The 26,564-nt window shown below is 39.9% G+C and overlaps 1 protein-coding gene across 1 annotated transcript in view; it reads left to right on the forward strand.

Annotated features, from left to right (window-relative positions):
- Nucleotides 1-26,564, forward strand: part of sorcs3a (sortilin related VPS10 domain containing receptor 3a) — a gene marked incomplete at its 3' end in the record, with an annotated part of 169,738 nt that overhangs the window by 94,254 nt on the left and 48,920 nt on the right. The window contains exons 3-4 of the mRNA XM_083909604.1: nucleotides 1,732-1,831; nucleotides 8,377-8,535. Of these exons, the coding sequence (XP_083765730.1) occupies nucleotides 1,732-1,831; nucleotides 8,377-8,535 (259 nt within the window). The remainder of the gene's footprint in view (nucleotides 1-1,731; nucleotides 1,832-8,376; nucleotides 8,536-26,564) is intronic.

Consider the following 26,564-nt stretch of genomic DNA (forward strand, 5'->3'; position numbering starts at 1 on the left):
AGTATAACACAACAGACTGTTTCAGTCGACTCTTATCTTTGAGCCAGCGATCATATATTTCCTTTATGTACGAGCAGATCTGAGAACAGACTCGTATAAATCCCATGAAGGACCTTGAACCAAATTAGATCAGGGTGAGAACATGAGGTTTGACCCATTTACACGTGAGTCAATGCACCATCCCATAATTCATCAGATATTTCCACGTCAAGCTCGTCTTGAGTTTATCTGAGTGTCATGTGAGGTAAGTGATGCTAAATAAATAAAACTGAGTTGAAAGAACAGTCTGTTTAGTTCATCTCTCAGCTTTGAGATGCAGCAGTGAGACAACTTTGGGTTTTATTATTGTTTCTTGATGTAGATTCATTATTTTGTCATTTTGACTAATAAATTCAGCTCATTTTCATACGGAAAAGCTTCTAGACTGGAGTGAAGTGGTCCTGGTGGTTTTCTCATGTTGATGTAGTGAACGATCTGATCTGGTTGAACCAGGGTAAACATAGCTGAGTTTTAATGAGCTGATTGGATACAGGTGAGCAGCAGGTGAGCAGCAGCAGACAAACACAAGACAGAAGACGTCACCACAGGTGTGGAGTTATAAAGAATTAAAGAATGCTGTGTTCAGGTTTCAGGATTCTCTGCTGCTCTCAAGTCTTAAAACCAGGTGTGAACACAGCTTTTCTACCCACACTGTATTCTGTATTATCTCCTATTAATGAACCCGTGTGCATGATGGTGATGTTCCATGTGTCACCAGTGCTCACTGCTGTTATTATGACAGAGAAAGAATGTTCCTGTTCTGTATGAAGTCTCCTCTCAGGAGGTCGATGTTCAGTTTCTCCTCCTCTTCTGCAGATCAGGATCAATCCTCTGATCTCTAATGCAGAAACACTGCTCTCTGTCTGACTCATTACTGCTCTTTGTAATCATAGCAACCGCAGAGTCTCTCTCAGCTTTTTGGGAATGAATTTGAATGTGAAAAACGGCTGCGATTCCTCTGAAACCATGTTCCCATTGAAGTGGTACAAAGCAGTGGGATCTGATATGAAAGACAGAGTGAATGTAGAGATGGTTTGTCCTCTTCACTTTGCTCATAACACAATGTCATGGACTGCACATCCAAACGAGAGCGCTGACACAGTTCTGGACGGATTCTTCTCTCCCCACAGAGAGAACTATCTGAAAATCCCACTCTCCTGAACGCAGCTTTGATGGAAAAAGCAGCGGAGCTCAGTAAACGCTCTAATATTCTTCTTGAAGGCAGATTTGGTGGTTACTCGTGATGATGGATTCATGTGGAGTTTCTGGGGACTGTGCTGGCTAACAGGCTCATTCCCACTGATAAATTATTAAAGCCCAAAGGGTTCAGGAACATCCACATGTTTTTGCGCTCATCATATTTTATTTCATAGTAGTTGTCAGGAGAGAATTAATTATTTACAGTGCCACGTCCCCAGATATTTCCCAATGGTTTGTGTTTGCTGGCAGCAGCAGATGATTGGTTAACCTTTGCTTGTTCTATTGGCACAAGTTTCACTCCCACACAGTGCAAATGCATACAGTATATAAAGTATACGGCTTATTGCTCTATTGTAGGGCACCGTATTACACTGTTTTTCATCAGTGTGAAGATTGTCCCTGATCCTGCTTTACTCCAGCATGAAGACACGTCCATCAACACTCTTTTCTTTGCCTGCTTTGCCCTTCATTGTGTTTTCCCTTTGTTTTCAGATCGACTGACTACGGCTCCACATATCAGCGCATGAACGACAAAGTTGGATCCAAGACCGTGTTGAGTTATCTTTACGTCTGTCCGACGAACAGGAGGAAGGTGAGACCTCGCATTTTGTCCCTTTTACAGTCAAAAAAGTGTTCAAAATAATCATATAAAGCAATGTTTAAAACTGTCAAACTGTCTAACGTCGCTGTAGTTCCTGTAAGTTCCTTGTGATTTGGCAAAAAACAAACAACAACTCAACTAACAAACCCTGAACTATCCCTTTATATAGATTCAGATTTCATATGCTGAATAAGAGAATTTTACTCTTTCATATTCCAGGTCATGTGATTTGCTCTGGTGTGGTGAACTCTGTGATTACAGCAACATTTTGACAGACAAGTGTAAATGTAGTGAACAGGTCAAAGGTCATGAAGCAGCTCAGTCAATGTAGGAGTGAAGTCTCCATCTGTAGTCTGGACACATACATGTTCCTGTAGCACAGAAAATCACTGTTAATTGAACAATAATAATGCAGAGCGTGAACATGGACGAGAGGAAGTTTACAAAGAGAAGAGCGCTCGTTTGACAAAGAGCTTGAAATGAAAATTACAGACAATTACGAGTAATAACAAGAAGTCGAGTCTTTAAGGGAACAAAGTCAGAGTCGTCATGTTCCATGAACGTCACGTTAAAACCTAGATTAAAGACTGGTTTGCAGCTGATGTATATTTGAATGAAGAACATGTTCACGTAGTGAATCACACACTTATCCAGTCATCATGTGACAGCAGTGAAATCCTTCATACTAAACACTTTCTTCTCATCCATCTGCGTAATGTTGCTTAGCATGTTCTCTTTATAGCCACCATTTAGCATCGTGTAATGAAGTGGAATAAGAATGAATTCATTCAAACTTAAACGTGGTCCAGAGCTCAATTATTCAATATCATCGCTCAACTGATGGGATTTTCAGAGGCTCGTGTGGAGAAGAGAGGAGGATCGACTGGATACGTCGTACACGTGTCATTGAGGAGTTTTATTCCCATGGTGCATCTGTGCTGTGAGCACTAAGGGTGAACCATGAAGAATGAATAAATATAAACGCTGTGACGTCAGTGTTTTGTTGGCGTTGACCTTCGTCATCAGACGCTCTGCATGTGATGAAGTGACTCGGAACATAAACACTTGTGTGAGGTCAGATCTGAGGAGAAGATCTGGGTCTGAGCCAAGGTTCTGGTCTTCTGGTTCAAGGTCCTGACCCTGAGTACATTATCATGGTGAACCTCACTCAGGTGAGAAGGAGATCATGACTGAAGCTGATTACTGATCATGACTCAGGTCTTCTCTCTGCTTTATGTGCAGAACATTTAAATACACACCAAGAATCTGGGCCTTTAGGTGATTTCTGTCACTGATGTTTTAAAAAACACATGTATGTGCTACTGACGGTTTAATCTGATGTAAGAGACCCAAAAACCTCTGTTTTTAAACCCTGATATTGAAGTGGTTCCACGTCCACACTCAGACGTCTGAAAAGAACGTGCAGGTCTTTATTCCTGCTCTTCCACAGTCTAAGACATATGTCCAAGTGCTGACCTTTCCTGATGTCGCATTATAGATTTTGATGTTAGCATCGGCATTTAGCACAAAGCATCGCGCATGAATCATCTTATCTATATGTTAATGTCCTCTCTTTAAGCTCAGCCTGCAGCTCTGCACTGGTGTGATTTAAAAAGTTAAGTTAAAGGGGAAAGAAAGTTAGAGGAAGATGCAGCTGAAACACCATGATGGTTAAATGTGGGCGATTCATGCTGATCGTGCTGTTATTAGTGTGTTGTATCAGTGTGTATGTTCTCTCTGTGTCTGTGTGTGTTTCCTCACACTCTCTGACCTGCTAATCGTATGATTTAGTTTGTTTAAAGACCTTTTTCCCTGTGAAAGACACTTAATTGATGTGGTGTGACGTGATTAACTTCCCCTCTGTCTCTAATCCATATCTCCACTGACCTTGTGCTCCAACATCTCCAGGATTCTGGGTTATCTTTGCAGCACACACACACAACACAAAGATTCTGCTGCATTGTTCCATCGCTCACTGCTGAGGCTGTGAGGGAAATCTTAATCACACCTTCCCCGTGCTATTTATCACCGTGGTTTTGGAATGGAATAATTATTGTGTGAGAGTGATTGTTTAAAGTCCTCAGGAGAGACACTGGCTACACCGATCTTTCTAATTGTGGAGGCAACGGACAGAAACTGGCTTGTAATGTATAACGTTGGGTAATAATAGAGACTGCTTTCACACGGAGACGAATGACTAATGTGACGATACTTCCTCTGCTCCATTTCCTGTATTAGAAGAAGACTTTGTCAGCCAATAAGGCTCGAGAAAAGGACGAGATAACGCTCTACAGTCCATGAGTCCATGTTAGAGGGAGCTTGTCAAACCTCATGTATGATCAAGTGTCCATGAAACAAACCAAGGCTGGATATAATCTGAGGTCTTTGACCTGCTGGTAAACACCACATATCCCAGATTACAGTGTCATCTATCAAGACCTGCACATGCTGACTCTCTCCCTAACCTCTGGTGACTCATACTCTTTATCAGTGCTCATCATTTTCATTTAATTTAATATAAAAAGTACTGTATTTATCCCATTAACTCATCCTCGACTAGAATCAGGATCAGTCACTGAGCAGAGGCCGGCTGGTTACCTTGCTCAGAGGCACCTCAGCCCTCCAATTGCAGGACAAGTTCCTTTTCCACTTGGCTGTGGCCTAGCCCAAAAAGAATTGAACTCACAACCTCAGGATGTCATGGAACCACCTGAGTTCTCTGCTCAGGCAAAATCACCTGCAGTGAAAGCAAAGGCCAAAACAGCAGAGCGTTAAATATCCATTTGTCTGTCACAGAAACTCACTCAGCTGCTGCCTCCAGCCTCGCTGTCAGCAGCAGCTTCAGGTTATAAGTGCCTTGCTCAGGGACACGTCTCCCTGCAGGCAGTGAAGCCAGGACAGAGTCTTCCAGGTGGAAGGTGCCTCGCTCTCCCACTGAGCCACGGCAGAATATCTGTTCTCTGATAAATGTTCACAGAGAACATCATAATAGTTCAGTCCTACAGGCGTCTACAGCTGATGGTACTGTCGTATTCTTAATGCTTCTATTTATACAAGAATCAATGAAATTAACCAAATACATTTGTTTTTACTAAATAAAACATTGAAGCTTATCTTTTCACAACCAAAACAAAAGAAACATGTGGGTAAATAAATGTAAGTAATGCTGTAACAGCACTGGTTCATTTAAATCTGCTCTTCAATGGATTTTGACCTTGTTTTTGTCACTTCCTCAGACAAAGTATTAACAAATGTCAAATATTACCTTCTTATAATCCTCCGAGCTCCGCCCTGATTGGACTGAACCATTGTGAAGGTAAGAGTAGGCAAACTAAGACAGGACCGTAAACCAAAAACATGTAGAATAGGAATTACACTAGGAAAATAAATATGAACTCTTAAGGACAACACACACACACACACCTCTGTTATCAGGTCAGCTGACCACCCACAGGTGGCGTCACTGAGCCTAATTGCTGCAGCGACTGTGCGCTTTACAAATGACCCATTATTAACTAACACATTCTCACTGGTGGTGCTAAGCTACATGTAGCCACAGCTGCTCTGGAGCAGACTGACAGAAGCGTCGCTGCCAATGTGCAAACGGCCGCTCAGACCATCATCATTCATACATTCATCGCATGTTTTTTCGAAAGGAAGCCGGAGAACCCGGAGAAAACCCACACACACAACTGCAGAAAGACCAAACCTGAGTTTGAACCCAAGAAATCGAGTCTTCTTGCTGCAAAGGCGAGAGCACTAACCACTACACCAACCGTGGGTCAAGTTCAGGAGAATCCACTCAGACGTCACCTGTGGACACTTTCATCAGATACTCAGCTGCTTCTGCTCAGCTTGTGGCCTGAGGCTAAAGCTCCGCCTCTCCTCTCTGCTGGTGGTTCTGAACACAGCAGTCACTGATCGGAAACAAGGCTGAAACATACGTTCAAATACCTTCTGGCAACGTTTACCTGGAAAACTCCACAGCTGCTTCGATATGAAGCACAACTGCAATAATAAACTGTACTTTTTCAATTTATCAATATTAATATGAGAGCTTTTAGATCAGCAATGTTTTGATCGCACACATGTTTTTTCTTTCTGTTGTTCATTTTCTGTTGTTCTTCTGAAAGAAGGCGTCAAAGAGGGCGTTTTAGAGTCATTTGCATATTCATTAGTGGTTGGAATGGGGGGGGGGGTGTTGTTGCATGTTCACGTTTGATTTGATGTTTTTCAAATGAATCTGAGAAATTCTTTGCATACAAACTTTTCACATTTTGTGACATCTTTCAGTGTGAAAGCTGCACACTTGACTCCACGTTCACCTTCTACTCCCCTCAGCTGCCAGTAGGGGGCGTGACATGTGCCATTGTGTCAATACATTTGAGGGATTTGCAGAATGGTGATATTGTAAAAGGTGATTGAAGCGCGTGCAGATAAACATACTGATGACGCTGATGTTAAAGTGCATACACTCTTTAACAGGATCACTGTATTCAGTCACAGCCTCGAACCAACAGCACCTTCTTAAAGTATTCAGTATACAAAGACACCTCTTTGTTAGTGAAGGGCGACCGATTCATTTGATCATTTCATTTCCTTCCACAAAGACTCTAAATGTCATTAAGTCAAAAGAAATATGCGTGGTGAAAGTCCTGTTCCAAATGAATTCTGTAATAACTGTGATAGCTGAGGCAGAAATATTCCAAGCATGAAATTGAAAGCCTCCACCACAGTGGCACTGTTCAATCTGAAAAGGGAGGAGGAAAAGCTTAGAGACGAAGGTGTTAGAAGGACGAGCTGATAAGGAAAATGACGTCCTGTATGTGCTGAGTCATGCGTGGCTGCTTATTCCTCCTGTTTGTACAGGACTTAATTGTTCCTCCACGACAATCTCTGTCACCTTTCATGATCGCTCACCTCTGAGCTTCAGCGTCTTTGTTCTGGTTTAAACTCCTCTCTGCTCCTGTGGTCGTTGATCGTGAACAGGTTTCCTTTTATTTTGGAGAGACGATGGAAATGCTCCAGTAAACACAACAGAGCCGTGGAAACACAGTCACTCTGGTGAAATGAAGCTGTAGCATCGCTGAGCTGCTGTAATAATGTACTATGTTAACGAGTAATATCAGCACAATAAGTGTTGAATACAGAGCGAGACTGAGAAGCTCAGCTTCACGACTGAGACACAAACAGACCTCAGGACGCTGCAGCTGTTGTCTGCAGGTGCATCTGCACCAATCAACCATTATTAGACTAAAACATTGAAATATGCTAATAAGTTCATACTCAAAAGGGACGGAGCACCTTTAGCTTAGCGTTTTTAAATGATATGTCATGTTTGTAGTAGAGCTGTGAAAAGCAAACTGTCGCTTGCAAAGTTTGCTTTTCACTTTTTTACCGTCATCTACTTTTTTGTCACTCTGCTGATGTGTTTGACATGGATGTGACAGCAGCACTGAGACTGTAGCCTAACATGAAACACTCAAAATTCACGTCTAATTAATGTCAACGCTAATCTGTCTGTCGCTCATGAGCCACGGAGCGACAACAACCCACTGGGCTGGACTAAACCAAAATAGTGGAAAACAAGGGGGGCGTTCTCTAAAGACAGGCTGTTACCTGTGAAACACGGGTGCTCTTAAACACCCCTATTAGCACTTGGTACTTTCCTCCTAATGAAATTCACCATAAAAAAATAATAGTAATTTTAAAAAACATTAGTCGACCAATCACAGTTTTGGTCGAGCCAGAACGCGTCGACCAAGTAGTTGACCAGTCGACTTTGACTTTACAGCCCTAGACAGAGTACACGGGTTTATTACTTGAGTGAAAGTACACATACCCCTTGCTAAATTTTACTCAAGTACAAGTAAAAGTACTACAGTCTGATGTCTACTTAAATAAAAGTACTTATTTTTGGTTATGACAAATGTTTGTGTTAAAACCTAGAAGAATGTTAAAGGAATTGAAAGTAAAATCAAGTCATTTTCATCTTTTTACCTTTTATGTTGTTTTATTTAACATTTCTCACAAAGACAACGCTCTGACAAACCTCTGTTTTAGAGTTTTACTGGATTATTTCATCCACATTTGAACCTGACTGTGTTAAACACACAGCAAATACTCAAGAACATCAAAACTAATGCTCAGCTTACACAAATGTGGAATATCACTGAGCAGTGATGGAGTTTTATAGAAGAGAACACTATCACTAACTTGTTCAGAAAATAGAAATAGTCCAGGATGAACCTGCTGTGTCTTCATTCATGGTTTCATCCAAACTAAATCTGACCATGGAGTTGGTTATGGATAGAAATGTAGTGGAGTAAAGAGTACAATATTTACCTCTCAATGTACTTGAGTAAAGTCACGAGTACTCCCCAAAAACAATACTCGAGTTAAGTACAGATCCCTCAAGATTGTACTTCAGTACTGTACTGAAGTACATGTACTCCGTTACTGTCCGGCTCTGGTGACGAACACCAAAAGGTTTCTGATGATCACTCACATGTGAACTCTCTCTGCTCTGTTTTCAGATCATGGTGTTGACAGATCCAGAGTTTGAGAGCAGTGTTCTCATCAGCTCTGATGAAGGAGCCAGTTATCAGAAGTACAGACTCACCTTCTACATCGTCAGCCTCCTGTTCCACCCCACAGAGGAGGACTGGGCTTTAGCCTACAGCCACGACCAGAAGGTGAGACCCAGCTCCGTGTTACGCTCTGTTATCTGCATGTGATTTACTCCACAGAGGCCTCGTCTATCGCTGTGTCATCACGGGAACCTGTACTTTTCATCACTCCAGCTGATTATCTGATGCTGGAGCGTTCACTCATCCTGAATATATGAATTTTGTTGAATAACTTAAAATGGAACGCCGTGTTTTCTTGAACTTTTCTTTGCCTGAAATGAACCTCTGAATATATCTGAAAATATCTAGAAGCACCTAAAATACTGTCCATGCTATAATGACCATAGAGCATCATTATCACTTCATAGGAACACATGCAGAAGTGACAGGAAACATACTGTGGATGTATATATCCACAGTATATCCATGCTATACTCTGGAAATCTCTGTATATAATACAGAAAAGAAAAAGTAATATATTATATTAAGATAGAATAAGCAGATATAGATGTATTTGACTTGCTGGTCTGTGTCTACCTAATAATGACACAGTAATAAAAACCAGTCAATCAAATATATTTCCTGCCTTCATTGTGAAATGAACGGTGTAATCTGCAGTTGTTGATATTTGAGGTTGATAACGTGACGCGTCACCTTCATCAGTGACTGTGTCACAGTGTGAAGCTCAGCTCACCATCGTTCTCTAACCACAGCTAAAGTTTCAGGGTCAATGACCTCAGACCTGAGAGCAAAGCTTTGAAAAGGCAGTAAATTTACACCGTCCACCATGACCCTCTTCAGCCATGGTGAAAGATTACATGAATAAATCAGGATGTATAGACACCTATAAATTCACCTATCACCACCTCGTTTGTGTGACTACTTCCTGTTACTGTTATTACAGTAGCTGTGGAATAACGACTGAAACTAAAATAAAATGACACAGGATGATGTGAGAAGCAGATGTCAGTGGCTTTTATTTTGAAAGGAAGTGGTGTTGTGTACAGTTAAGTTGTTGATTCAAGGAGCCTCTTTTGTTTTTAGCTGAAAAGCACACGTATCCACTCACTGACACGACTAAAGCTAGTGTGTATTGTATTTTCCAGGAATAACTAAGCTCCTCTATCGTTCCACGGGTTAGTGGTTGGTTCCCTTTTTTTATGAGATTCTAAAGTTGGCGTCAGTTAATTTATGATTTCATTAATCAATTGATCCGAGGAACAAAGGTCACGGAGGTCAAACCTTTCATTTGAGCTTATCTACTCTTGTTGGAGCATTAGAATAATCATTATAAATGGTGCAGACTGACTAAGACTAAGTGAAGATGGACTAAAGTTGACCAAGTTCCCCCTCTGTGAAGTGTGTGGTGTGTCTGTCTTCAGTCAAGGTTCTGAGCAAAGTGTAGCAACAAAAATAAAGAAATAAGTGAAACTGTGATGAATCACAGAGAATATAAAGAAGTCAGCGGTCAGTGCTGATGCATGATTCTGAAAACACTCTCAGCCCTAATGTTCATTAACATCAGCAGCTTCTATGATCTAAAAATAGAGTAAGAAATATGTTGTGTGTTTGCCTCTCACATGAAATAGAGTCACACGATCAATGTCAGTAACAGATATTGATCTCACTGTTTAAATACAGTTTAAACATCAGGCAGAAGAAGAACTCAGACTTTTACAGTTCAGTGAATGCAGCGATCACCAGTATCATGACCAGTGTTGTCCACTAATATATTATTACTTATAACAAGTGTGTAAGCGATTACAGTTAAAAGAAACTGTATGTTGTTGTAAGTTCACAGTAGCCAGAGTTCTTCTTCTTCTAGTCCATTAAAGACAGAAACTTGGATGTTTTTGGAATCTTTAACTTCTGATCTCCTGATTTTCCTCACAGTCATCAAGCTGCAATGAGAAGACTTTTATTATCCATTCTGGTTTTTGCTCTTCTCTGTACTGACTAATAGTTTTCAGCCTGTGATTATAATCAGCTGAAGCTGAAGCTGAATCTGTGGTTCAGCTTCATCCTGGAGACTTAACTTTGAGGCAGGAGTTCAACTCTTCAGTGAGACATTTACAGTCCGTGTCAGGACTGTAGCGTCACTGAGGAACTCTGTGTTAATGTGGAACTCTCAGTGACCTTTTCCATGCTGCTGTGTCTTGACTGTGAGGTGTTTGTGGAGACAATTACTCATTGATATCGTCCCAAGTTAGATTCAGAGAGGAAGAGGAAGGCCAGCGTTTCTGCTGCCAATTGAGTGAGTTATGCAAACAGCCTGCTGCAGACGGGGAGCAGTTGTCTTATTATATTCCCTGTAAACTGCTGAGCTCCCACTAGACTGCTTGTTGAAAATGCTTCTTCTTTTTTTTTTAGACATATTTCCAGACAAGAATATTCTGTTTTGTCTCATTTCCACACGTACAGTATTCATGAGAGACCTCTGAGCCTTTTAACTGCTGTAACGATGTTATTCCTGATCGTATGTTGGCAGATATTAAGCAGCGAGCGAGAAATAAATAAGAGAGAGGAACAGGAAATAAACATTTATTTTTAATAGCAGCGGAACACTGGGGATTTACCAACAGTGGCTTTGTGTCAAGGCAATAAATATCCATACGTCTGCCTGTGCTCAGCAAACATGAGGCTAAAGTCTAATTAACTCATATGATGATTGCATCAGGAATAATGCAGCACACGTGACATCGTCATCAGTCAAAATATAGCATCATATCATGCTAATATCTGCTATAATTCACTAAATGAACAATGTTGTAGTTTTAAGAACAATACAGTTAGTGAGGACACTCGTAACCATGACAACTAAAAGTCTCTAACCCTAACCTAACCAGGTAATAACTAACCCTGACCATCAGTGTAATGCTGCCTCCATCAGTGACGTCTAATGTGTGTGAACTTGTTTGTGTTTGAAGTCTTTTGTTCACATTGACCAAACAAAGCAGCAGCAGCTCTGAAGCTAAAGCATTGATTTTCTCTCTGGACTCAGGTGGAGAGTGAACGCTTTACAAAGTGATACAAACTCAGGTTTACTCTCGGAAAAGGCTGTAAAGTGGTGGAGCTGACACAGACGTAGTAGCTGAGTCTTCTGTTAAGTGGGAGGACGTTTGTTTTCCATCTGTCCTCGTTGGCAGCCACGGCCTCCACGTCCTCAATTTGTGTCAAAATGAACGCTGTAGTACATATGCCAGGCCTGTATGTGGCGCTGTTACACTGACACAGAAATAGAAGCATAGGTTGACTGAGAACGAGTAAAACCACAGGAATTAAACTTGGCATTTGATTAATTCAACCTTTCGTGATACTTTTCGTGATACATCGTTTCCTTAAAGATGAACCACGTCTGGTGGCTGGATGAGGATTTTAGAGGAAATGAGTATGATATTTGTGGAAGTGGACAAAAGGTGGCGCTGTGGCCTTAGCAAATATCTGCAGACAAAGGCGTTCATGGTTGTCATATTAAGGGAAGAAGTGGAGGACGTACAAACTTCAAATACAAGAAGAGGAAGACGATGACAAAGCAAAAGGGAGGCGGGTCTATGACGTCATTGTTTTAGCAGCATACACAAACTCATCAGTATTTTAGGCCTTAGAATCTGATACGATGCAAAACTTTAGCCTTTTCTCCTGAACGTGTTCTCTGTCAAACCTGAACACTCTCTGACTCCATGAGCGCTGATTGAAGCAGAGACGAAGGCTTTTCCATGTTTAGTCTCTAACGTCATAAAGACTCGTCCATGAGGAAATGTGTTGTGTATTCATTGTTCTCTGTAACTGTGTTACTCAAAGACAGAGCAGTGTGAAGCTCGAGGTCCAGGCAGACTTTTCATTTGTGAGGTTATGTTTGCACTGAAGCAGCTCAGTGACGACCACAGCTTTATTGCTGTGTCTAAACCTGAACACATGAGACCGACCCAAAGCTCAGAGCTCAACACAGAACCAAGGACTAATGTCATTAGTGAGCTGATGGATGACTTCATGTGGGGATATTAAAGGAAAGAGAGACGTAAACTGTCTTTGTACACAGATGTATTGACTGAAGAGCTTTGAATTGTGTTGAAGAATCATCCAGAGATTTGGCCTGAGATGTGAATAACTGTGATGGATCTGTGAGCTGAGATTAACAACTTCAAACTGTGTTGTTTTCATTCTCATACGACATGCGTTTGTTTCCCCTTGAAATCAAGTAGAATCACACAGAGTTCTGACCAAGTCTCCTATTGATTCCCATTAAAAAGTTTCTAAAAATGTGTTTTTCACAGATTTAGCTCCTGAAAACCTCCTGACGCTCTCACTAACCCACACATGTATCTGTAATCATCAACTTTAAAACATGTTCTGGTAATTATTGTTATTAGAAGAAGAAGAAGACGCAGTGACAGTTTAACCCAGGCCATAATCAAAGCTTAAGAAATGCATGTTTACTCTGGAACACAGAGACAAAGACAAAGAAAGAACTCGATTGAAATAATAATTATAATCCTCAGAGTCAGAGTGAGTCAGGTTGATCAATGATGAGCGAGAGTCGTTGGAGAAAGAGACGAATGAGACGCCTCATTCTGACAAAGACAAAAGAGAAGAAGAGTGATGAAGACGTTGATGCTGTGAAGGTCAACATTAAACATCTCAGTGAAGAAGATGAGGAACTCCTCATCTTCTTCACTGAGCTCTTTGTCTATGAATCTCCTCTAACGTCTGTAATCTCTGGTGGATTCAAACCTTCTCTCTGCTGCATAGAGTTAGTCACATATATATTTAAAAAATTGTTCACTTTTGCAGTGGATTTCAGGCAGATTTTATGCACTTTGTGTCACAGGAAGTGTTAAACAAACCAGTTAAGAGGTTGTTTCATTTAATGATGTTGTTTGTTCTTATTGCTAAACCTTTTTAATTGGATGAATAAATAAACTTGTTCAGTCTGGTTAATTTGCAGGAAGTGAGTAAAACTACCCTTAAGTCTGTTTGTATATGTGTATCATCTCTAAAAAGCTAATAATATAATCATTGTTTTCACAGCTATAGAATAAGTCTTAGAATTAATTCTAGTGTTTTAGACAACGGTCTTTACAGAGGCGGCCATTTTGTGCCGAGGGATGGAAAATGTTTGATGTAAACAAGGAAGAGCTCCGCCCACTTTGTTGTGAGAAACTGAAACCAAACAACCAACATAATATCAGTCGTCAATTCTAAACAGTCTGATCTGAGGAGGTGACAGTGGCTCAGTGGTAGAGCGAGGCGTCTTTCAACTCGAAGGGGGTGGGTTTGATTCCCAGTGTGCCCATGGGCAAGACACTTAATCCCATGTTGCTCTCGACAGCTATGAGTGGGTATGAAAGATGAGTGATAGAAAATGCTGTGAATGGATATTGAAGTGTAGCTTTGAGAGGTCATTAAGACTGGAAATGTGCTTTATATATATTATATATAATATAAATATAATATATAATATAAATATAATATATAATATAAATACAAATACAAAACCAGCAATGGCACCAGGGTGAGATTGTCCTGACCATGAGACGATGATGGCTGTGATGAAACAGTGAAACCAACGCTGAGATCAAAGAGAATTTATGGATAGAGTGAAGCTGTGTGTGTGTGTTGTGCGTGTGCGTGTGTGCGTGTGTGTGTGTGTGTGTGTGTGTGTGTGTGTGTGTGAGAGAGAGAACAGATGGATTACCGTGTTCAGATGGAATAGCAGATCTTTATTGTCACTCTGTCGTCAGCACAGCAGATGGAGGTGAGCTGCAGAGACGTCAGTTTGTCAGAGCTGGAGAAACTTTCCTCTCTTCTTTGGTAGAACACAGACATTATTATCCCTCAGAATTTACTCTGCGTTTTTCCTTTGCTACATGTTTTTATTTTGAAAATCAGAGAAAAAGACGTTCAGAAGTCGGTAATCTGAGGAAAGGGTTTGTAAAAAACCTTCTGATGAAGGTCAAGGAGAGGATTTTTTTAAGCTCCACACTGGTTGACACGGAGCTGTGACCCTGCACCTCCTGCACCTCCTGCACCTCCTCCATGAATGTCTTTTCTAAAAGAGTATTGTGAGAATCTTCTGTGGGATGACGTCAGTGAGTTCTTCAGAGGAGAATATCATTGCACCATCACAATAAGCTTAATGTGATTTAGTAAATAAAAAAAAACACATTAAAAGAATAAACAGAGTCAGTGTCTGGTGTAGATGATGAGCTGCTGCTCATTGTTTTTTAATTACTAAACAGAAACAGATGAGAAAGATAGTTCACTGCATCAGGATGAACTTGATATCTGATATTTTCAAGACTTTCGTTTTGCTCGTAAACACGTGTTTGTCTGAGTAGAATCTTAATGTAACGTCACATTAACACAACAAACATTCTGATTCATCCACACATCTGAGCATTCAAACTCCATGTTCTGAGCGTGAACGTCCTCCATCACAGTTTTCCTACACCTGAACCCCAACTCCTACATCCCTTAACCTCCCATCATCATCATCATCCACCCAGTCCTCCTCCCTTCATCCTTTCCCCTCTTATTTGTATTAAATACAAACATCTCCCCCATCTCCTCTCCACCTCCTCTGTTCATTGGCTGAACAAAGGTTCCTGTGATATTTCCACAGTGACCTTTACATGAGCAGGTCTGTGTTCACCTATCACTGCACTTTGAGCTGCTCATGAACCAGAAAACACAACGTTTGTCAAAGGTTGAGGATAAAGAAGGTGAGGACTGTGATTAGTGTGTGTGTGTGAGGGGGTGTGTGTGTGTGTGTGTGTGTGTGTGTGGTAGACGGAGGCGAGGAAATAAACAAACAAATTTAGGCAGATGCAGATTGATGGATCATCCTTGAATTCTTATTAAATAACTCATTTCTATCTGTTATTCTCTTATTCGGTCGTCACGGCAACAGATGAGTTCAGATATATCAGGTGTGTTTGTTGTCTTGTTTGTGTATCAGTCTGTAAACAAACCTGTGGTTTATTCTCTCACCTTCACAAACACAGTGATGACACAGTTGTTTAAAATCACCAGAATCTAAATGATTCTCTCGTATCATGGAATCATCACAGTGAAAGAAAACACTAGAATATTTAGAATATTTCTCCTCTGTGGACGATATGAACGTTCATTTACTCTCTTGTCTGCACTTAATAAGACTGAATAATGGCTTTTACTTGGCGTCTATTTACACTGAGAGACGTTATTGGTTTGAATAAAGTGATCGATACAGAGATAAATGACTTTGTGAAGAGGCTAAACGAGTGTTCACTCTATTAACCTGTGCTGTTTACATTAAAGATATCTGAAACTTCAATAGGATTTCAGTTCCATCAAAATGTGGATGTTTTCATGACAAAAATGAAAGAGTGTGAGTAGTAAATGATATTGTTAATATCTCTGTCAGAGAATCAAGGACTTACATCGTGGTAGAGATTCATACATTCTTAAAAGGTCATTAAAAAAACATCAGCTTTCAGACCATTTTACTGTGAAATTCAGCTCAGTCTGCACTGACCATATCTGCAGATTAGAATAACTCTATAATGATGATTCTTTCTGTACAGTAGGTGAATCTCTGAGGTCACATGACTGTGACATCACGACCATGTGCAGTAACAGGGAGTCTGTGGTAAACCACTGCACTTCTTATTATTGTTGAGAACTGTATACAAATAAGCATTATTCTTACGGAGAATGGGCTCATAAATCATAATCACAATAATAATGACAATAACAATATATCATACAAATAAATATGAATGAGGAAGGAAAACAAAAGAGAAAAATACATTATTCCTCTTTGAAAAATAGATTTGAGAGTTTTAATATCATCAGCGGTGTATTTCTGCCGCTCTGGGCCAAAATCAATGACGCCGGCCCTCGGTTTGCACTCAGCCACAACAACAACAACAACAACTACACGCAAATAGAAAATGGCAATTTTTCATATGATTAAAGAACAACACAAAAAAACAAACACATAAACACCAGTGTCACCAGTGGAGAGTAAAGAAACAACACAAACAAAGTATTCTACTGTATATACAGACATATTAGATCAAATCATGTAAAGTCACTGATAAACTTATTTCAAAATCTTTGACAACATACGATAATGTATTAAATATGACCAGGCTCTTCTCTTAGAAGTAATCCTGTACATTTAAAGAACCTTAGTGTTAGTTTTAGTGAAGCAAAGGTTTTTATTTCACCTTCTTTTTTGTTTTTCTATGTAAGTTCATGTTCATTGTTGAGATTTTCCTGCAGAAACAAATAACTTCAGTTCAGTCAAACTAGAGTAAGCTCAGTTGTCTTCATGTCAATTTAGAGGCAACAGAGAAAGTCTTTTCAGTCTTTAGTCTCAAACTCTTTCTTATTATTTAACGTCCTCGGTCACATAAATAATAATTATTTTCAAACACGTACTCTATGTAAAGTACAGTTGTACACATGCACTTTAACTGACTGTTGACAGAGCTTTTGCTCTGCAGTTGTCAACAAAAATATAAAATGTCTTCAGTCTCAGGTTTGATTTCCCGCTGCAGTGAAAATGATCGCAGGGGAAAAAGAATATTATCGAGGGACTAAGAATCCTGAGAGGAAGAGAAAGTGATCCCTGCACAGCTGTAACATAAAAGCAAGTGTTTCTGTTGACTTAAGTTGATTATGTGATATGAATTATTCATCATGCTCCAAATGCTTAATGACCCTCATTCATTCACTTTTAGTGCTGGTGAAATAAAAAAATGCTGATGTTTGTAAAGTCTTTGCCAGAGAACCAACTCATGGACAGGATTTTAGTTTCTCTCTGTTAGTTTGTTTGTTTTGTTGCTTCTTGCAGATTTTGTGCAAAAAGGAAACACAGTGTTCAGTGTTGCTGTAGATATTATTTTGATGCTTCTACCACAACCAAACAAAAGCCTGTGTTTTATACATTAGTTTCCCTCTGTTTGGCCATTATCAGCCCAAAACTTGAATTTCAAGACATTAGTCATGTAATAATTAGAGTTGGAAATGATGGTCTTCCATTGTAAGAATGCTAATGCACAGAGAGAGAGAGAGGACGATCAAAGATTTATGGTGTAAAAGTGCTGTGTTACCAGAAAAAAAGGCTCTATGCAATTTCCAGCTCCTCCCCAGACCATATCGTCTGTGACTGTAACAGACCTCCATAAATCTGAGCAGCAGAGGAACTAAGTGTCTCATCATTATGCAGCAGCTTCACTTCCTCAGAGTTGGTCCACGTGAAGCCTCAGGAGCAGCAGCACAACTTGTTCAAATCCAATCTCATCTCAGTGAGCTCTTCATCATCTAATGACCGGCCTGTACCACTCTGTTGTCTTAGGTGTAAATGAGCATGAGCTGAATTACTCTTCCTCTTGACTAATGGTGATGACACAGTTAAGTTGACAGAGTCATTTTCACTCGAGGTTAATGTTGTTCCCTGAAGAACTAATCCAGTCTTTCAGGAGGAGTTTTGTTGGAGACGGTATATTTATCGCCATGGCAACATTTAGGATTCAAGCATACATCTGTTCATGTCTGAAACACATTAATCCACCAAATGAAACATGACAACGTTCCTCTAAATGGGTCACGAGTCAAACAGCCAAAACTACTACTCAGTTATTTATGTGTGCATGCACCTGGTGGTGATCAGAGGTCATAGCACCTATGACGCTTTGGGAGGCAGTGATGTCACTGGGAGGTTCAGCAGCTGGAGTTACTTTGTGTTCACAATGACGTTTGTATCTGTGTGGTAAAGATAATCCACATAATCCACTTACATGTTGAATTATTCAGTCACTGATGCTAACATTCTGTGCCGTCCTGCTAAACTTAGCCATGCTACCTGGCTGATGTAACGTGTGGCAGAGTGACAGCGCTGCGTCAACCAATGAAACGGCTGGATTGTTGCCAGCTGTGCTGTTGAGTGATTGTTGTTAAGAGAAGAGAAGACAGAGCCACAGAGATGGACGTCTGCAGAAGAAGAAGAAGAAGGTTTAAATGTTGTCGCAGTAGATCTGTGCACTTACACACACACACGTGGTGTTTTTGAAGGCTGTGTCTGTGCAGGACATCAGGAAACCAAAGTGTTCTCAGAACACACTCCAGACCTTAGACGTACGATTATGTCTTTACTCTGATATTATAAACGATAATCTAATAATCCTAATCAACGATAAGAACAGTCAGGTTGAGAGAAGGTGAGAAGGAGCACGAGTCAAAGGAGAATTCAAAAAGACCCTGAAGACACTTGAGAACTGTTAGAGTGAAGAAAAACACCACTTCATTAGGAACAGAGACGTTCATGACCCTTCTACTGAGATATCTATCTATCTATATATCTATGTTGTTGGAGCTGAGCTCCTCAACACCTTCATCTCATCTGTGACCACGTGATGGACTTGGTGGAAAAAGCATGGAGATGAAGATGATGATGATGATGATGATGATGATGAAGAAGATGATGATGATGAAGATGATGGTGGGAGGAGCCAAATCACACAGCTGTGTTTGGAGGTGTTTTCAGGGCTGGATGTTAAATATGACAGAGGCTTATTGTTCTAATGTCATCACTGTTTACTCTCTATAAAGTTTGGCTGTTGTAATTCTTGCCTAAGATCAGATAAATAAGATAAATAAAATAGCAGCTATAATGAGGTAAATTGAGACTGAGCGTTCATCGTCTAACGATCCTCTGCATGTTGATGAGTGTTTGAGCAAAACTATTTATAATAGAAAATTAGGCGTATAACAGAAACAAGTAATTATAATGTTTAGAATAAAACAAAACAACAATAAAACACAGTTAAATTGTGAAAGACAATAAAACACAGTTACCTTATTACTACATTAAGCACAACCTTTTCAGGCTTTGATTTGAATAAACCAGACCTCAGGTCGTCTTTGTTTTTATTTGTATTAGTTTGATATTATTCTGTTTCCTGTGAAACAGTAAACTGGTCTCATGAGGCCTGAGGCCTCACCGTGTTTTCTCTAAGAATATAAGAACATCACACCACGACTGTGATGTACACAAATAATAGGATTTTTCAAGTCTTTGCTGTGAAGCAGAGAAATAAAGTCATCCAGACACTGGTGAATGTAAACTCTGCAGAAACATCACGCTCTGCTTTCATTTAGTTTATCTGTTGTGTTTTTAACTGAGATCTGAGACACAAGTGTTTCTTCTCTTTTTATTCTTGCTTCTAAGGTAGAAAGTGTTAAATAAATGGATGTGACTGACTGAGGACGTCACGGTTGATTTCATCATCTGTTACAAACCAAATCAAAGCAGAAACAAAATGCTGATAATGCAACACAGAAAGAGCTGAAGCTGATCATGAAGGAGGAAATAAAGTAAAGTTACAACAGCGTTTGACAGGAACTAACTGGAAATGTCTTAAAGATGGAAGCACTTTAAATCCAAGACGTTGGAAGAAAAAACAAGTCAATTAAAATGTCCAGAGTTCAGAGAACTGAGATACAGACACAAGACACTGACCTGAACAATAGTTAAGTTTATGCCGTAAATGTAACTTGATATTTTACAAACGTGAAGAAGATGATGAGGATGATGAGGATGAGCCCATGTTTATTTTCATGAACATCTTTTATTAAGTGACCTTTATTTTCTGCTTGGTCTCAGGTGTTAGAACAGTGGTTAGTGTGAGAATGGATGAGGCTCAAGGGAAACTAAAGACACACTATGCTGTTCTTCTCACATACATCCATCCATACACTCAGGTAAATATCCCCAAACACACTTGGTAAAATAGCTTTTCCCCTTGAAGAAACAAACACAACAGAAATAAAAATGTCTGCAAACATGTTTCAAAGACAAAGGAGGAATATTTTCCTCTGTTTTCCCACGAGAAGCCAACAGTGGACGGAGAATGAGAACAAAGCAGCAAAAGTGCCTCTCAGTAAAGAGCTAAACACAGTCCTTCAGTCCTCCTGTGTGCAAACAATGTTTGACTTAATACACACTAATAATGCAAATTTATGCTGTTCATTATTTGGAGGAGAATCATATGCTGGTTAACTGTTTAAAGAAATGCAACTGGGACACGAGGCTCAACACAGGACTTGGAGAACGAGGCAGAAGACGATTATTCAGGGTCTTTAATTATTTTACATTTGCATGAGCTCCAGAAACAGGAATTAACATTTGCCATTTTGTTCCATTGGCTTAATATGGGCGACGATATTGTCTGTGGCTTTAGATTCAAGGATGGAAGAGTCGTCTTTAGAGCAGTTCTTTTAATTAAGCTAATGAGAAGACTTCATTTCTGACTGTTGTTCATTATAAGTAATGATTGTATATGATTATAATAATTACTTTTGTCACAATTTGATTACAGTATTTCAAATACATACATTTTATTCAATGTTAAGTTTTCATAGCGCAGTAAAAGTCATTTGCAGTTGAACAGATCTGGGTTTGTTTTCTGGACTCAACGTGAACACAGTTAGAGAAAAGTAAATAAAGTTTAATAAAGGGAGTATTTGTGTTGGGAGGAAGGGACTCAACTAACAGGATTCTACTTTCTGGGGGAATCTAATGAGGGCGTAGACACCTGAGATCAGATTAGACGACAGGAGCTGATTTGTTGTCCTAAGACGAGAGCTTGGACTCAGAGAATCTCTGCTTCTACTGTAACTTTTATGAGCCACAGATTGCATGGACCTGTGCAAACATGTGGAAAAACTGTAGTTAATTCAGTGAAATTGAGTTTCCCAGGAGGCTGAGCAGTGTCACAGCAGCTGTCAGCAGAATGACACAAACATGGAAGTCTTCTACACTTGGGATGAGGACATCATGTAATCCTGGAAACTAGAAGGTTCTCAGTCTGTGTGGTTAAAGGCGACTGAGGGAGACTTACAACAGCAATCCATGGCTATAACATCATGATTTTGATATCAATACCTATGGTGTCATTGTGTGATACTTTACTCTCTTTGTAAGACATATGTGATTCTGCCAGGATGATCATAGTGATGCTGAGCTATGAGACTTAAGCGCTTTCCATTCATGTGCTTAGAAATCAAGTCTAACAAACACAAGTTTGTTTTTAAACACTATTATTCATAAAAAGGATGTAAATACATTTCCTCACAGCTCGATCTTTCTTCTCAACAAAATAAGACCAAACCAGCTCTGACTGGTGTTGAAGTGGATCAAATCAAACCAGCAGAGCGTCAGTCACACATGTGCTACTACATAACCTCTGTTGGTGGATTGGAAGGTTAAGAAAGGTGTCAAATGAATAGTTGATCAGGTCTGTGTCTGGTTTGCTGCTGAATAAAACCTCACATTCATTTATGAAACATTGAGAGAACGAATCAGAGATCAGACAGATCAGATGTGACCACTGTGGATCAGTTAGTGTCACAGACGCTGACACAGGCAGAAAAACCACTAACACACACAGTGAATCCCAGCACAGGACGATGTGCTGAAGAATGTAATTGATGATGGTCAAACGATCAAAGCTGTTCATATCTTTTTGGAGAAGACTCTGCATCCAAGAGCTGCCAACTCTATCTACGAGGGTAGAATCAATGAAAGTGTCAAAGGCTGCAGAATCCACCTGAGCCACAAGGGGGAACAGAGTCACTGAAGAGTCGCCGAAGAGTCGCCGAAGAGTCACTGATGATGTCACTGAGCCAGGAGATGCTGGCATTGAACGACTGCCTCAAAGCTACGAGGTGGTACGACTCATAAGAACCTCCTCGCTCAGTGATGATCATTCAGCCAAAGAGAACAGGAGGACATGGTCATCAGCCTGGTAATTAATAGCTCTATTATGTTGTTCCACAAATGCGTCCTGTGGTGGTAACAGCTCGACAGAAGGACTCACATGATGGATCTGCTCATTCTGTTTGTGCTCAGTGTTTCCGATGTTTGGGGAAAGTTTGTCTGGACTTAAAAGCAGAACAAATGATGAAGGGAGGAGTGAGGGGTGTATGGAAAAGGTGAGGATAGTTTGACAAAGAGAACAGGAGGAGATGGTCATCAGCCTGTGGATAGTTTGACAAAGACAATGGAGAGAAAACCTCAGCTTCTGTCTGTGTTGTGTCCTCACAGCAGCGTTCAGTCGTCTTCAGATGATTCTGAAGAGTTAAGTCTTCATCGTCCAAGTCATGAGGCTGAGTGTGGACTCTGTTCTCACTCAGGAACAAACTCATGAATCACAAAGGAAGCTTTTCAAAATTGAGATGATATCGTTAAATAAAACATAGATTCTCTGCTGTCAGCTACAGATGGAACTTGTATTATAGATACTCTGTCTTTACTCATTTAAATGTGTTAAAAGATAAAAACAAACTGAACTAAAAAGACCTCTCCACCATTAAACTCTGTAGAAGAGAAATATTCCCTTTATTAACTCAGAATGATGTGGTTTGACACACAATAGTCATGTTTTTGTGTGTACTAACACGTTTAACTCTACTGATCTTTAATCTAACATCTTTATCAGGCCCATGAGTGTCATGATATTTCATGTAGACTTAAACAAACAGGAATTCTGTAAACCAAAGAAAGCAAACGCAGCTTTTTCCTCACAAGGAGAAAATTAAATAGAATAAAATGACAGATTAAAAAGGGTTAATCGATGGTGTATTGATTGATGGACGAGCAGCTGTGGTTCTCTAACCAGATCGGTGACAGATTGATCCTCAGCTCATTGATTAGCGAACGGTTCAGGCTGCACTTTTCTATTCAAACTCGACCAAGAGAATATTGACCAAACCTGACCTCAATCTGACAGACGCTGAAGCTCTGACTCTGTCATGAAGGTGGTGGAATCAGGAAAGTAGAATTAGAATTAGTCGGAATTACAATTGATTTAATGTGCTTACTGCACTCTCACTGCAACAATGACTTCCAGTGGAGAAATAAATGATCTTTAAATCTATGTCTTACATTTGTCATTGTATCTTGGCAGCAGAGACTGTTGATTTATAAGCAAAGTCCTTACAGAGAACATCATCTTTCTCTTACAGTGTTTTTAGCTCATGGTAACCTGGGAGTTTACTGATCTATTGCAGCCTCAAAGAAAGGGGGTTGTACCAGGTGTTTAAAACACAGTTAGTCCTGACTTTATGTCAATACTTTACAAGAAGCACACTTCAAAACCCCTGAACTCTCAGTCACAGCAAACAGAGAGAGGACACAGGGGGAAGCAGAGTAAACAAAGGCGAGAGAGCAGATTTGTATCTGAAGTTAACAAAGAAATTAAATTAGCAGCAAATGAGCACAGACGCAGAATCGCAGTCCCTGGATTTCCTCTCGTGAACCAAAGCACATCCTACAAATCAATCCCTGAGCGTCTGCGTGAACAGATCCACTCTCAGCCGCTCGCCACCTCTGTCTTGAAAGATGTTGTTGAGTTTGAGCCAAAAACGAGGTCCGCTCTGCTGCTGCAGCACATTTGTCAGCTCAATGACTCTCCAGATGGCAGGTATCTTTAGGCTCAGCTCTGCTCCTGCTCCACTGGGCTGTGGTGGCGCTCGCCCTCCCTTTGGTGCTTTTAATGGACTTTAATTTGAAACACATGATGTGGACGATACAGACCCTTCACCTGCACAGCACAATGCAGCTAATAGGGTCTCTGTTATTGGGCTTTGCAATTTACAGCTGAATTATTGCTAAGTGGAGAGAAATGATTGCCTGCAGGCCCAGGTCGAGGAGAGCTATTTTACATTTTATATATGGCACTATAGCATATATGCACATGTAGAGCTGCACAGTGCACGGCAGGGTCAGGAATTAGCAGCGGCTTCAAGCAAAACACCCTTGAAATAACCCTTTTGGACAGGAACTTTTAATGACCCCATAGATATAGTAGAGAACGGCCAGAGAGGCGTTCACAGCCCTCACAGCTCCTGACCCGACCTCCTACGCATGCAGCGCTTGCAAGGGCAGCCAGCTGCAAGCTATACGCTAACTGCCTAGCCTTCTCAAAGAACAACGAGCACTTTATAAATATATATAAATATATATATATATGTTGAACAGGATGCAGTAGAAACCGGCTGAGATGAAGAATATAATGATTTCATGTCACTGAAACAGTGGATTAGAACATGGACAGGATGAGGACATGCTGACACTGAGACACATGTTCATACGTTTGTCTCCATTATATAATTTTCACTGATATGCTCGTGCAGTTAACATTACATTTCATTCAAAGTGGCTTTAAAACGCTCTTAAAAGTCATACATTTATATGAATTTGAACCCTATAGTTCCTTCATAGAAGAAACTAAAAACAGTTCCTCCCTCGATGCTTAATCCTGAATAACTGGTGGCTATTGTTTTTCTAAGCACACGCTGTTACGATGCTTAGCTAAACAAAAACAGGCGTCGCTGTCGTCTCAGAGTACACAAGGTGCTGCTGTCACAGCCAGGTGTGTTTGTGCTGCACTCGTTTGTTATGCAGCTGTAGAACAGCAACAGTGTGCTGATGTAAAGCGTGAGGAAGCAAACAGACACTGGGAATCCATTTGTTAGACCTGACTGGGCACACAGCATTTGACACTGATAATCATACACTATCATGTTTTAATGTGTTGACTGTGAACTGGAAACAGGTTGTTTGCAGCTCGTGCTGCAGAGATGAGATGTTTTCTAGGCTGAAGGTTTGAGTCAGAAGAAAACACAGATAGAAAGAATTAGAGAAACCTAAATAAATCTTATTCCAGTTCCTTTCTTAATCCTCAATCTTAATCCTCAATCTCAAAAATGCTCTCCCTCTAGTCCAAGTTCTGTCCTGATTCTCAGACAAATTAAGTTGAGGCCAAGTTTAAGGGCTGTATCGCCCTCAATGTTGAGATTTTCCAAGACCACCCTTGGGAGCAAGGTCTACCCAGAATGCATTGCGTGTTTTCACATGAGAAAGATGGTGTTGAAAGCAGCGAAGCGAGTACAAGATACAAATGAAGTATTTTCTTTGTTAATAGAGATATAAAAAATTCTTCGTTTAGGCCCATATTATGGATTACTGACGTCATTGTTGCGTAACATTTATTTTTATTTTACGTAAATGTGTTCTTCTTCTTCTTTTTTGGAGTTGACAGACTGGACGCAGCTTTGGCGTTATTCTGCCCCCTACAGTCTGAAGACGTATCTGCATTTAAGGGGTGTCCCATTTCTAAGTGACAAAATAACCCTCAACACTTGGTTTTGAGGGCAGTTTTTAGCATTGGTCTCCAATGTGCATGAACAACATCATTTCCAAATGTGTGTAAAACACAAATATTACACAAAAGAGTATTAAATATTTAGTCTGTTGTCCACAATAACTAAAGACACCTTTGTCAATCATTGAATCTGGCCACAGTTATTATGGTCTGTGAGCTCTGAGGTCTGTGCTGTAACAACAAACCTCAACAAACCTCGACCATCACTGTTACAACACAGCATCATGTTGTATATATTTGTGCTTATTCAGAGAAGTAATTGTGTATTATTAATAAGAGAAGTGCTCCATGAATGTGTAGGTGAAGCAGATCTGCAGTATCAGCACAGAGCGGTCGATACGTCTGTTGAAAAGCACGATATAAATGTAATAATCTTACAGTTCATCAGTGTTACACACAAACCGTGTGAGAAATAGTTGTTTTATGTCAGTAATATTTATAACTATAATCATATGAAGGAGTAGACAGTGTTGTTCCTCCTCACACTTAAAATAACTCACAGTATTATATTAAAGTTTGAAATGGTTTTTATTACCAATGGACATTATAGAAAGAAGCTGAAGGGAAAACTTTTCAGTCATAAACTCCTCCAGGGTTTGAAGATTCTTTATTGCCATATATTTAATATACTTCATCTTAGCACCAGTGTCATCTCAAATACATACATCTGATGTTATATCATTATATCATGTAATTATAGAATCACTATAAAACTCTGGGATTAAATATATACATATACAGTATATTCCTTTGTTGTAAGTAAATTGATTTATCCATCTAGTAATTAATGTATTTTGTTGTTGTTGTTTAAAATATATTTCTGTTAATCCTCTTTAAATCCCTACATTTGATGCACTCTTATTTTGAAATGACATAACA

This window comes from Microchirus variegatus (genome assembly GCF_963457635.1).
Source record: "Microchirus variegatus genome assembly, chromosome: 23".
NCBI lineage: Eukaryota > Metazoa > Chordata > Actinopteri > Pleuronectiformes > Soleidae > Microchirus > Microchirus variegatus.